Here is a 13,293-nt window from a genome sequence, read left to right as displayed (position 1 = left end):
CCACACAGTTCTTTTGCAATAAGTTTATTGAACTTGAATTCTTCTTCCAGATCATTACAATTCTTTTAATTGCTTAAAACAGATTGGCTACAACTTGGTCCAAGGAGGAGTTTGTTTCCTTTGTACCTATATTTCCTTTAAATTACCAAAACAATTATAGGCCATGCTGCTCTGCTCTGGCACAATGTAGCTAGGGAGAGCACTTCCCTGTCAACCTGTGGTTATCATTGTATCATTCTCTTGGCCACCTTGTTGGAATTTCCTCACGGCCACCATTGTATGGTGGTGAAGCCTTCCTCGAACTGTCGAAAGTTGAGGAACCCAACATCAGGGTCGTGGAGGTGAACATTATAAAACTGACCACTGTAAATAAAACAGAAATAAATTCCTGCTCAAATTAAAGGTAACCATGACAGAAGAAGAACGTTAATGCCGGACAATTGCAATTGCAATAGGTACAATGTATGTCAATTTGTATCTACCAATTCTAAGGAACTAACCTACCGTAGTTAAATTTATGAATAACGGAGATGACACTCTATCCACGCTAATACTCCGGCTAGCCCGTAGATATTATGTTGATTACAGTATGTATAACATCGGCTTTTGCAGGGAGTCTATATAAATTGTCCTACATACTGCGTTGAAAGCATGATGGAGTTGACAGTGAATGTCGAATGTCTTGAGACCTGAACTAGGCAACGGTTCTTTTGATAAGTCTACTATAACACATGGATATCACGACAACTTCACTATACTGTAGTGAGTAGTCATCGTAACTACTCGTGGTTGATTGAAGCTTTCTGATTCGAATGTCATCTGACCTTTGTTCACTTGTTAGATGACGAATGTAAGGTAGCGATACTCACTACATAATGACAACCATTGACCCATCTGGTAAGCTGAAAGCCATCATCCATCTGTCCTCGTCCTCTCCATATGGGCTGTGTACTTCCACACGAACAGAGCCTTCTGGAATGAACTTGCTGACAAGGACAAATACAAGAAAAAGCATTATCATGCACGTTAGTTGTGGCATAATGTTCCGACTCTTATCCTGGGTAGATCGCGCTCCTTGCGACTGATCGACTGGCTGAGAGCAGGGAGCCATTTAGCTCCTGGCGGCGAGAGACTTTGCAATACAACCCTTGCCTCTAATCACATGAAGAAGGTTCCAAAGCTTGCCTATAATCACATGAAGAAGGTAAGTTTGAGCTTCAAAGGCCGAACAACTTAAATTCTTTGCCATCATTTTAGGGAGTAGGGACTGCTTCGTACCCAATGTCCTGGTGCAGATATCAATATACCACAGGAGTGTAGCCTGTACGAACCTGAAGTGCCCCATGGCGTAGTACATCGGCTGTTTGTAGAACTCGTCCTTCTTGCTGTCTACAATGATGGCGGCATCCACTTCATTGTGAGCCCAGTTGGGTCCCCCCGTCATGTTCAAGGCCAGGTTCCAGTCTGTCCAGCCCACCACCCAGTGTTTCAAGTTCTTCGAAACAAATTGTGGAAACAGAACCGAATAGTTGGATTCTTTATTGGTCAACATGTAATCAAGTTATTGAAAATTATTGTTAGTTTGACAAAGATCCTAGAGCTCACATGTGGCTACTTGAACCTTGGGGGATGCGATAGTCTTACCTGGTGGATGTCTGTGCCGTACTCAACCGCCCGGTTCCAGTTGCCCAGCAGAACCTTGTCGTCCCACGGCCAGAACCCTTGGCAGGCCTCGGTGGCCAGCACGAAGTAGTCCGGCAGGTCGTCATGAGTGAAGGACAGCACATTAGCGGGAACCAACTGGTCTGCATACCAGTGGACAGCTATACCGTCCACGTACTTTGCAGCCATTGTGCCATTGTTCAGGACCTGTAATCATTGAGAATTTTTGTATTTCCCGGTCAGAAAAAATCACTTCAAATCTGACGTGTCTTGACTCTTGCTGTATGGTGTACACATATCTATTGATAAATTGTCATTTTCTGTGACCATGTTTACCATGATGTCTGACATATTACAATTATATTAACTGCAACTAAAGCATATGGTAGAACCTACCGAAGTAGCCCAGCCCGGTAGCCAGAGTCGACTGTCATCCAGGATCATGAGGCTGATATTACTGAAGCCGGCCTTGTCCAGGGCAGGACCAAGGTCACTGGAGATCCAGTCTCGCTGGGACTCTGAGGGAATGGGGACGAAAAAAAGATGAATTGAAAATATCAAAAAGTGTAGTTGGCATTCCAGTGTACGTGTCGCCTGTGATTTTCCTTGTGGATTTGAATTGAAGTTACCCACTTTGGTAGGTTTGTTCAAAGAAAAATGTTGTCAGGAATGTGAATGACTCGTATTGCAAGTGATTCAGAACTGTTCACCGTTTTGGAAGTTCAGTGTTACTGATACCAATCAGAACGCAGTGTTCTTCGTCTTGTCTTACCAAACAAAAGTGTGACTTTCTGTCAAAGAAACTTTCTACTACTTTCTTTTCGGGTGTAATCATGAGTTGCTCAAGGTCATCAAAGCGAAACATCTCCATACATATGTACAGACTTTGTGGGAAGTATATATGTTGGCTAAAGCAACGAGTCATAGTCTGCAGCCGTAGGCAAATGTTTTGTGTTAGTCACAGGAGCGTTTGCGATGCGTTACCTGCTGTCCACCCCATGGACTGGAATGGAAAGTGGGAGATTTCTCCGTCTGTCGGTTCGTTCTGTGCCGTCAGACCCCAGAAGTCCACACCCTGTTTCTTGTACTCGTCAAGAAACCTATTGTGGCATTGAAATTGCTCTTGTTTTATATCAATGAAGTATGACAAAGTACGATTATACCATGTGGGTTACATGGAATCAACTGAGTAGATTTACGTTTAACTTTACCATTAAAACGACAACAACATGCACAACAAATGCTCACTTGACAAAGTAGTTAGCCCAGGCCTTGTGGTACTGGTCCCCAGCCTTCCCCTTCAGAGTCCCTTTTCCTGTGTCGTTGTTGTTGGTTTTCATCCAGGCAGGAGCTGTCCACGGGCTTCCAAAGAGGTTGATCTTCCGCTGACTCATCTGCATGGCGCTTTTGATGACGGGAATCTGAACAACAGAAGACCTTTATATCATTGGAAGGCTACAGCTGCAATTGACTAAACCATGCTATTGTTCTCAGATAGCCCGTTAGATCGTAAGAGAAATTCAAATATGTGATATCAACAAGCATTAAATCAGAGAACATGTAAATGTTAATAATCTTCTGAGTCAATGTACAGTGATTTTGCGCACCTTGTACTTCATATCCTCTTCAGCCAGAGCAAACTTGGTGAGTTCCAAATCTCCTGGTGTATCGTCATACGTGTACTCCCTGGTGGAGAAATCGCAGCCTCCCATTGGCACCCTGCCCAGCGTGTACTCAATACCTGAATAGTGATCAACGATCTAATGTAGGTCTTTAATATGAAATGTTCATCAGGCTATTACATTGACAATCTAGCATTACGTACGCGTTAGAAATACTTTGCAATAATCTTTAAATTTTAATGGTTTGCGCATCTTTGTAAGACACAGAGGCAGAGCCCATGCATCCGTTATCCGGCCAATACGTCGTGCCTGTCACCTGACAGGTAATGATGCTTACACACCTTCGGTTGGGCTGAAGTAAGCTGAGATGAGGTTGTTCCGCGCACCCTCAGACAGACTCATGATGTTTATCGTCGCGGCATCGGTGAAGGCACCGCCGAATCCCTTGATCTTCTGGTACGTCACGTTCTTCATCACGGTCCAAACGTCGTAGTCTGTGCAGACGTAACATTAACATGGTTGCCATGATAAAGGGCAGATTGCAAAAAAACACACAAAAAAAACCACTTCAGACTGGGAATGAATATGAGACCTTTCCATCAGAATATTCCCCCTTTAGTTTTTGACTTTCCCTGGGAACCATCCTCCGTAGTAACCGCTGGCTTGATTGTTTCGCTTGCTACTAGCAATTACCAGTACTATGTAGGATGGTACCCAGGCTATTTCGACCTGCCTTCAGTTAACTTGTCATCTGTTAATCAAATTCCTTGTTAAAGCCATTCTACTGAGCCTCAAAACTCTCTGATCATGACTTAGTGCTCCGATGGTAAAGAACACGAAGGCTTACCGCCAGAATCGTTGGACTTGGCAGTGAAGTTGAGGACAATTTTCTCGAACCTCTTCCCACTTGGGGTGCTCACGTACATGGCAGCCTGGCCTTTGGGTAGTTTGGTGTTGGGCTCCATGGTGTCGCAGTAGGTGGCGTTACAGACGCACACGAAGCCCCCATGTTGGAAATCTTTGGCCACGCAAGGCTTTCGGTCCGCAGTAGCTGAAAAGTGCACATTTCAACTCCAGTGTATATTAACAAAATCTAATCATTTGGAAGTCTCATGAAGACATACCCAAATACCGAAAATCAATACAATTCATCCAGGCCTTCTGGAGTAATGCTGCTTATCCGCACTCATACACACAAAGGGCCCTACCGAAAACATAACCTTCTTGGCAAAGGTAATAAAATGCAAGTTTGAAGCGATCAGTCTGACCAGGATCTGATACGTTCTCGCGATCGGAAACACAGTGTCTTCATTGGTCTTAGCCAGGAAGTTCATTGTGATCGGGAATAATGTCGGACCTAGGCCTACTACAGTGAAATTTTCCTGTCAGCACTATAATCTACATTTCATTCAAAGAACGTCTCAGTATTTTGCCTTTTAAGAATAATATGAATCATTATTGTATTAGTGAGTGGTCATAAGACTAGGTCACTCCGTGATCAAGACGTACAGACTAGACGTCGAAAATTTGGAGGTTAGTATTTCGCTACGTTTTATCAAGTCACTGTTTGAAGAATATTCTAGTAACTGTATTAGTAAGTCTTTTATACCACAAATCTTACACTCACAAACGTTTGCCTTTGAAAACATGATGAGGGTCTTCTACATTGAGAGCCCTTTGCCCTAGCACATTGCCATACTGCAGGGAGCCTTGGTGCCTGATCACTATCTAACACAGGTTTACTGACACCGACCCTGTCCTGTGAAATGGTTCACATGTTTGGTCATGTAAACAAGACTTCGATCCCAAGTACCTTATACTTTCACCCAACGGAGGCTTTCATGGATACAATATAGTTAACCTGCGAATTGCCCATTTACGAAAATGTAATGGCAAGAGCCTTTAACGTCAACAATCATATGTAACGTTACATAAGATAATTCTCACCTGGCTGTGCGTGCTGAATAAGGCATACAGCCACAACAGCGCACAGTACAAGAACACGCCCACTCTCCACCATCATGCTGCTTACATGTGTACCTTGGAACAAGTACACTATGGGAGTAGGTGATACAGGTCATACATTTTTTTTTTACTTTATTCAGTTATTGCACTCACAGACAAGCATTTCAACATTTTGTTAATGACTAGATAGTCATTAATTCATTACAGAATTTTGATGACCAAAAAGATGGCGAAATGTTCAATGTAGAAAAGTAGAATTTGGTATGATCTTGGTTAACAATTAAGGTTACCTCAGGTCATGGGGTAAAGGTGGTCATAAGACTCACCTGTCTTGTAGTAAACATCGAGGCAAAGGGCAACATGTTACTAGCAGGGTAGTGAAAAGTAATGTTTCACATTGTATTGCATTTTGGTGTTTCCTGCTGTAGGTCAAGCCATGTTGTTAAAGTGTTGGAAGACAAGGTAAAATGAGACCAGAATACTTTCAAATGGTAATGTTGGCAGAAAATTTAATACACTGATCATCTGATCAAAATTTATTCACAGCATGGAAGCCTTTAACATTGTTCAAACATCACAATGCGGCACGGTACAATTTACAGGCCTGGAATGTTATCAATTTGACATAAAACACCCTTCTTCACTCAGTGGAGGTCATTTTATCAAACAAAAGTTGTCAAAACTTTGCATTTATCCTACGGATTTCCACAAATGGCACCATGACAAAAATATAGACATCATGTATCGTTTCTTGCATAGATTAACATGCACAAGTGCATTTTATATAAATATATTCTGATTCTTAGTAATGCTCATTTTTAAAGGATATACTCTTGTAGTATTGATGAACCCATTTGACTGTCCTTTACACAGTATCAGTTCAATGTATGTTGGGTTACATACAAACAACATTTGAAAATTCTCAAACTGCAAGTCAAAATCAAAATTCAATTCAGAACTTCTAAATAAAGAATTTGGGCTGTGAAAATCATGTTCAACTATCAATCTCATATTCATATAACAGTCAAAGTAGAATCACTGAAGTGAAAACACATGCCTAAACTCTTCTCCATTCTGAAATCTGAATTAAATTTCTTTGTGTAAAAAGAATGCCATGTGAAATATATAATGTTAAACATACTTCTCAATACATTACATAACTCGTAGGAATTCATAATATTTAATTAAATATTCCTACACTGTAGGAAATCTTCCAAAAATACGAACAGTAGCACATTCATTGTAAAATCGTCTTATAGGAGCATTTCTTCGGCATTGTCCCTGGTTAATAGCAACCTCTAGAATGTCTTGGTTACCTACATGCCTACCGCTAAATGAAGAATTTTTCTGTCACAATTGACAGGATGTTCTTGCCAATACATTTTTTGGGGCACTATTGATAGGATCTTACTTTGATCATATTGTGAATAAAACTTCCTGATCCCATCAACCCTAACCCTAAGGATGATCCTGTAAAATGGACTTGTTTACATTCCTGAGCAAGAGTAACTAACTAGAATAAAACATAACAGATGTTAAAAAAATAATGTTTTGGCTGGGGATCGACCCCCGGCCCTCTCACTTGCAAGGTGATTACTCCTCACCCCTTGACTCATTGCGCTGATTCATTAAACTCCATAATGATTAATGGACAACTTTAATGAAATACATGTAATTACACATCTTCATAAATGATAAGAAACCACACAATAGCTCATCTCTGGGTATATGATGCACACTTTTGGCACAACTGAAAGCACAATCCCAAGTTCATGTAGCATTACGTAGGCCACCAGACAGCAGTCATGATGGAATGACTGGGTGAAGTCAGATTCATATAGCCGACGTCTGGGTCATGAAGGGAGACATTGATGTCTTGGTCAGACCTGTTCATAAAAAGATGAACAACTGATGAGGAAAATACAACTTTACAATGATTAGTTTTCTCTCTGCAAAATAGATTTGGGTGATAGCATTTGTTGGTACATGTTCACTGTTAAGAATATCCAGGGCGATTCTGAGAGGACATGATAATATGTCCAGCAGCTATTTTACCTTGTTGTACATCTTGTGCATTTCTTACAGTTGATCTGTTAGCCCTGGGTAATATGTTCCAGACAGAAAACAGCAAGTTTCAAACCTAATAGTAATACTTAAATGAAGTGGAATTTCTGATGTGGTATGGTGCTGTAACATGTTAGAAAAGATCATATAAAAGTAAACGATATCAAAATCAAGCTATACTGCACAAAACAAAGTTTTCCAGTTGAAAACCACTTCAAAGCCACTGTCCAGTATGTTTCTTAAGCTAAGAAAATGTACAATGACAGAATTGATTGTTTGAACTAACCTGTTGAATATGACAGCCACAACACTTTTTTCCGGTGTCAGGAATGCAACAACATCCAGGTTCCCAGGACTGGATGACTCTGGTTTGGCTTCAATTCTGAGGGAGCCCTCTGGGATGAATTTGCTGCAGGGTACAGAATCAGTTGTACTTATGTCCACACTGCAATTGAATCTTGGTCGTGTTTATTTGTGCAATCCTTGTAAGAAAGAAAACTTCAGTACCACTAGGACTTCATAGCTGCATATAGCCACATGCTTTTCTTAAATCCTTATGCAATGGTTGCACACTATAATGTAAAACAAAGGATTATCAAAAATATTCCATTACTACATTGTTTTTACAAAGCCTACCTGAAGTGCCCTAGGTGATAGTACATGGGCTGCTTGTAGAATTCATCTTTGCTCGAGTCTACAATGATTGGAGCATCCACAAAGTTGTTGGCCCAGTTTGGCCCACCGGTGCCATTTAGGGCCAAATTCCAGTCCACCCAGCCAACAACCCAGTTCTTCAGATTCTGTTTGGACAAAAAACAAGATTAGACATGTAAAAACTGGAAAGAGCAAAAAACCCTGTCAGTCAGTTTCATAGAATCTTTCAGCTGTCAAAAGCAAGGATCTCTGGCAAAAAAGAAGAAAAAAACGTTTCCTATACTGTGTGTAACACTAACCCTTACCTGAATGATGTTATGTGTGTAGTCCTCTCCCCTGTTCCAACTCCCCAGGACGACATGTTTGTCCCAGGGGAAGGACCCACTACAGGCCTCTGTAGCCAGGATGAAGTAGTCGGGGTGACGCTCGTGGGTAGCACTGAGGGTCAGCGTTGGGACAAGGGAGTTCAGGTACCAGTGAACTCCCACACCCTTCACATACTTGGCAGCAGTGGCATTCTGCAATACCTAAAGAAATTCATTTAATGAAGACAGATCGCTTTAACTCATGATATGTTATTGGAAAAGTTTTAAATGCTCTTGAAATAACCAGCAATCAAGCTTGTTACAGATTTAAATAGTTATTATTCCTTGCAAGAAAAGCAAAAACACCATCTTAAGACATTAACTTTTGAATTGTCAGGGCAAATTGGATAGTATGTGTGCCTCATCTGGCATACTATTATGCAACTTTACCTAACATTTGTATGAATTGAGGGCTTATCATGATACAAATACTTGACAATGTATACCTCCAGGGCTCGAAATAGTGGGTGCATGTGCACCCAGTGCACCCAAAATTGGAGCTGTGCACCTAATTTTTGACTGTGGGTGCACTGGTGCACCTATATATTTTTGTAGCCTATAGGGTTAAGGTACTATTGTACACTAGTATACAGAATATTCTTGAAATGTAAGTATAAAAAACAGCATGATAACTTTCTGCTGTACTTCATTTAATGTATTATTTGTTTGAAATTCTAAAGTTAGCTATAGAATTACAGATTGAAGTTCTTAAGAGAGGCAGCAGCGTTAAACTTTGTAATTATGTTCTGAAGAACATTCAACTTTATTTTATGTGGTGCACCCAAAATTCTTTCTGTGCACCCAATTTTTTTAGTTGGGTGCACCAGTGCACCTATTCCCAAAGATGAATTTCGAGCCCTGACCTCAAAATCAATAGTTCTAATGATGATTTTACAACAGAATGTACATAAGTACATGTACATGTAGCTGTAATCTAGTCTGCTTACAGTGTCAGCCCAGGCTGGAAGCCAGATCCTGTTATCATCCAGCATCATGAGGCTGACATCCCCATGACCTCTCTCCTCTAGCGTGGGCCCCAGGTCTGCTGCTATCCAGTCACGCTGGCTTTCTGGGAATGACACCATGTTCTGTCTTACTCTTACTGACATCATTAATCTTCACTTTTAAATCAATCTACCAAATCGGCACAAACCACTCTATGGAATACAAACTGTACAAAACAAATTCAAGGCAACATACTAACATCTTACACAAAATAAGTACATGTAAATCTAATATCTACAGTCCATGTTCCTGTAATACCTGCAGTCCAGCCCATACAGTTGAAGGAAAACTTTGAGATCATTCCATCTGCTGGTTCATTCTGAGCTGTCAGGCCCCAGAACTCTAAACCCTGCTTCTTGTATTCCTCCAGAAATCTGGAATGACAGGGATTCAGCAGTTTGTATAAGCTTAGAAAGGGAAGTTCTTGTGAATGAAACTTGAATGAACTGTACAGAGAAAAAAGGCTGACATTTCAGTGTTTTTATTTCATGTTGGATAAGTAAAAATCCTATACATCTATCATCGGCAACTTTCAACATTTGCAGTTGAAATCATTACACTAACTGATCCATAAGCTTTAAGCCTAGTAAGGGCCCTAGTTAAATGACAGTAATAATGTTGGCATTTCAGGTACCAGTGATACTATCTATCTGTTGCATTATTGTCTGTCTTTAGGGCTATAGGAGGAGTTGCTAGGAAAGGTTGCAGCAATAAGTCCTACTTTGCAAAGTACAGTGCCCAGGCCTTGTGGTACTTGTCTCCAGCCTGACCAATCAGGGTGCCCTTCCCAGTGAGGCTGTCGTCAGTTTTCATCCAAGCAGGTGCACTCCACGGGCTCCCAAATAAGGAGACATTCCTGGAACTCATGGACAGGGCACGCTTGATAACTGGAATCTGAAAAAGAAACTGTGCTATAGAATAAAACCATGGCTGGCTTGGGAATGACCTACTACCAAAAATACCATACTCATTCCCAGCAACAATTCTCAGTACTGAGTCTGACAACATCTTTGCAACTAAACATGAAAGATGGTTGAAGCTTCAAGCAGCTTGAAAAGAAATTTGAATATCATATTGAATCCTTCAAACTGACTAATATACATGTATCTTCTTTTATGCTGTTCTAGTTCTTTTTTTTCATGAGACTAAATGCACAGGATATTTTGATTGAACATTTCTTGTGGAGAAGTTCCAGGAGAACAATGACCAAAATGTACAGTTGGTATTAGCTTCTGCCTGTACCTTGTACTTCAAGTCTTCCTCAGTGAGAGCAAACTTGTTCATCTGGAAGTCCTGAGGTGTGTCCGCGTAGGTGTACTCCCTGGTGGAGAAGTCACACCCTGCCATGGGAACTCTTCCAATGGTGTACTCAATTCCTGTGGGAAAATCAGCACGACTTATAAGTGCTTCAGAAATCTACTGTTGCACCATATATCTTGGACACAAAATGACATTTGGTCCCACTGCAGAGTATGTAATATACTTAAGGCTTGTGTATCATCATCTCAGTTTTGTCAACAAAACAATTTACATATTTTGATACTAACCTTCTTTGGGACTGAAGTACGCAGCAATAAGCTTGTCTTGTGTGAGTTTGGACAGGCTCATGATGTTGATAGTAGCAGCATCAGTAAAGGCACCACCGAATCCCTTTATCTTCTGGTATGTCACATTCTTCTTGACCACCCAGACGCTTTCTATGGACAGTTGTTGATAATTTGGTTATTTTTCTAAACCAAGGCTTAAAAGTGTTCATTTGACTAAATCCATTGCACTCAAACTTGATGTATCAAACACTAAAATCTACAAAAAATAACAGCAGTGTTAAGTAGAAGTGGCCACAAGTTGTTGGTATTCTTTTCACTGACCAGAATATTTCACAACAAAACACTATCATTGTACTTAACCATCATTGTGCATAAAGACGAGAGAAATCAACTATTTCTTACAGGTGAAGAATCTAAGCTACCAACTTACTTGCTTGAGGCACTGTCTTGGTAAATTTCATGATATTCTTACTGAACCTGTCCTTTGCTTTGGTAGATCTGTAGAGGGCAAAATTGGGGAGTTCTACCCTGGTGTTGGGTTCAATGTCATCACAGTATGTGGAATTGCAGACACACACAAAAGACTGGCCAGGAAATGGCTTCTGCACACATTCATTGGCACCATGGACTGAAAGAAAGGGGAAAGGGGACAGAAATCATGACTAGAACTGACAATGAAGCATGTTTCTTATTACAAGACCAAAAGTATATTTGCAAGCATAAGACACAGGTTAAATATATCATATGAAACAAAACCAGAGAAATTTGTTACAAATTCAACAAATATTATCAAGTAATGTTCTCAATTAGATTTAGAATCTAAATTATGTAGGATACAAATGTATTTGTCAATCTAGCTACTGAAATATTTGAGATAAAATGAGATGTCACTATAGCATGTGTATGGAGAATGTGATGCTTGTGATACATGTCTTCCTATCTATCCAAGGGGGTTATAGGTCTTTCTATCTGACGTTAATTATTGCCAGGACATATCTGTATATGTCATCACCACATGTCATAACTTGGTCGCTTTCCCTTATGGATTGAAGCATGTTGTAGGATGTATAGTTACTATTATAGATTGGTTCGGAATGTTCCTATTGAAAGTCTTCAGTATGAGGCTTACATTGTACAAAAAGACCTTGTAAGTAGTAAAATACCCTGTTGGTTGTGGAACATGAAGACAGTTTTAGAGGAATCTGGCTATGCCTGCCTTTTTGCACACGATTATATTAACAAACCCTTCCATCTTCATGAACTAAGACAAAGATTGAGAGATATATTTATCCAAAAATTCAATTCAGCATTAAAAGCAACGGGACAAGAAGGAAATCAAGGCAACAAGTTAAGGACATACAAAACATTCAAAGAGATGTATGACAAAGAACCATATCTAAACATTCCAAATTTCAAAAATCGTAGAGCCATGTGTAAACTTCGTATCAGTGATCATCCATTGCACATAGAATCTGGCAGGCATAGCCGTACCCCTCTAAATGACAGATTATGTACATTTTGTAATAACTCACGTATTGAAGATGAAATACATTTCTTACTAGACTGTGTACTGTATGAAAAAGAACGTCAGTCATTGTTCAAATCAATTCAGCTTGACAAGAGATGTAAGACAATATCAAAACAAAATACTTTTAGATACTTGATGTCATGCACAGATGTTAATGTAATAGAAGAAATATGTAATTATGTCGCCATATGTCTTAAAAAGAGAGAAGAAGCCTCTAGAAACTAGTTATACAGTAGGACATTTAGCATAGTGCTTAGTATTGTATTAGACATTAATGTTAACGTTATTCTCATTATTCTTATTATTCTAGTCTCAACTACTCCATGTATGGCCCCATGTGGCCTCCAGTGCATTTATCCCCCTGGGGAATGAACATGCAATAAAGATTATTATTATTTATTTTATTAAGGTGATGAATTGTTTGACTTGATTGGTAATCCTTTTTTGTACCGTTCCTGTTTTGCAACCTGAACAAATTATGGAGCTGGGCACATCCTTTCGTTACATCAAGGAGCGTTTAAAACTTCTTGGTTACAATACAATGTCCCTGGTTACATGATATATATGTACGTAGTTGACACAAGGCGTGCAAACGGGTAACACTACAGCAGAAAGATAAACAGGGGTTCAGTTTAAATTCATAAATTCGAAAAGGAAATGCGGAGTCCTGGCAACAGGCGGTGAAATTCCTAAACATGAACCATCTGCATCTGAATATCGGTAATAGATAAATGAGTCATCTTACCGCTTTGAACAAAATATGAGGATATAAAAGCCACATAAACAAGGAACAGATTTGTTGACAGTATTCTTTCCTCACGTGTCGCCATTTTGAGATGTGAAAGGTCACAGGATGGGGCTTTGCATATCTAATTCTAGAA

General features: G+C 40.0%; 2 protein-coding genes across 2 annotated transcripts; both read right to left on the bottom strand.

Moving 5' to 3' along the window:
• Positions 1 to 135: 135 nt before the first annotated feature.
• Positions 136 to 5,329, bottom strand: LOC136428108 (lysosomal acid glucosylceramidase-like). Its single transcript, XM_066417400.1, has 11 exons — positions 5,232 to 5,329; positions 4,132 to 4,335; positions 3,626 to 3,778; positions 3,270 to 3,403; positions 2,911 to 3,083; positions 2,647 to 2,762; positions 2,059 to 2,180; positions 1,645 to 1,869; positions 1,332 to 1,495; positions 870 to 986; positions 136 to 363 (listed from the first exon to the last, which is right to left on the bottom strand). The coding sequence occupies exons 1-11, from the start codon at positions 5,305 to 5,307 to the stop codon at positions 264 to 266; spliced, it is 1,584 nt and encodes a 527-aa protein (XP_066273497.1). The 5' UTR covers positions 5,308 to 5,329; the 3' UTR covers positions 136 to 263.
• Positions 5,330 to 5,741: 412 nt separating this feature from the next.
• On the bottom strand, positions 5,742 to 13,283 carry LOC136428107 (lysosomal acid glucosylceramidase-like). Its single transcript, XM_066417399.1, has 11 exons — positions 13,158 to 13,283; positions 11,315 to 11,512; positions 10,885 to 11,034; positions 10,580 to 10,713; positions 10,059 to 10,231; positions 9,596 to 9,711; positions 9,280 to 9,401; positions 8,273 to 8,494; positions 7,950 to 8,113; positions 7,600 to 7,722; positions 5,742 to 7,135 (listed from the first exon to the last, which is right to left on the bottom strand). The coding sequence occupies exons 1-11, from the start codon at positions 13,240 to 13,242 to the stop codon at positions 7,030 to 7,032; spliced, it is 1,593 nt and encodes a 530-aa protein (XP_066273496.1). The 5' UTR covers positions 13,243 to 13,283; the 3' UTR covers positions 5,742 to 7,029.
• Positions 13,284 to 13,293: the final 10 nt, after the last annotated feature.

This window comes from Branchiostoma lanceolatum, chromosome 2 (assembly GCF_035083965.1).
Source record: "Branchiostoma lanceolatum isolate klBraLanc5 chromosome 2, klBraLanc5.hap2, whole genome shotgun sequence".
NCBI lineage: Eukaryota > Metazoa > Chordata > Leptocardii > Amphioxiformes > Branchiostomatidae > Branchiostoma > Branchiostoma lanceolatum.
Note: the sequence above shows the minus strand (reverse complement) of the source record. Positions and strands in the feature narration are given on the sequence as shown.

Coding starts and splice junctions, on each gene's coding strand:
- LOC136428108 (XM_066417400.1), bottom strand. CDS start 5,307: ATGATGGTGGAGAGTGGGCGTGTTCTTGTACTGTGCGCTGTTGTGGCT. Junction 3,084..3,269: donor AAGAGGATATGAAGTACAAG/GTGCGCAAAATC, acceptor TCTGTTGTTCAG/ATTCCCGTCATCAAAAGCGC. Junction 364..869: donor TCAATGGTTGTCATTATGTA/GTGAGTATCGCT, acceptor TTTTATTTACAG/TGGTCAGTTTTATAATGTTC.
- LOC136428107 (XM_066417399.1), bottom strand. CDS start 13,242: ATGGCGACACGTGAGGAAAGAATACTGTCAACAAATCTGTTCCTTGTT. Junction 8,114..8,272: donor ACACACATAACATCATTCAG/GTAAGGGTTAGT, acceptor TTGTCCAAACAG/AATCTGAAGAACTGGGTTGT. Junction 7,723..7,949: donor TATCACCTAGGGCACTTCAG/GTAGGCTTTGTA, acceptor TGTACCCTGCAG/CAAATTCATCCCAGAGGGCT.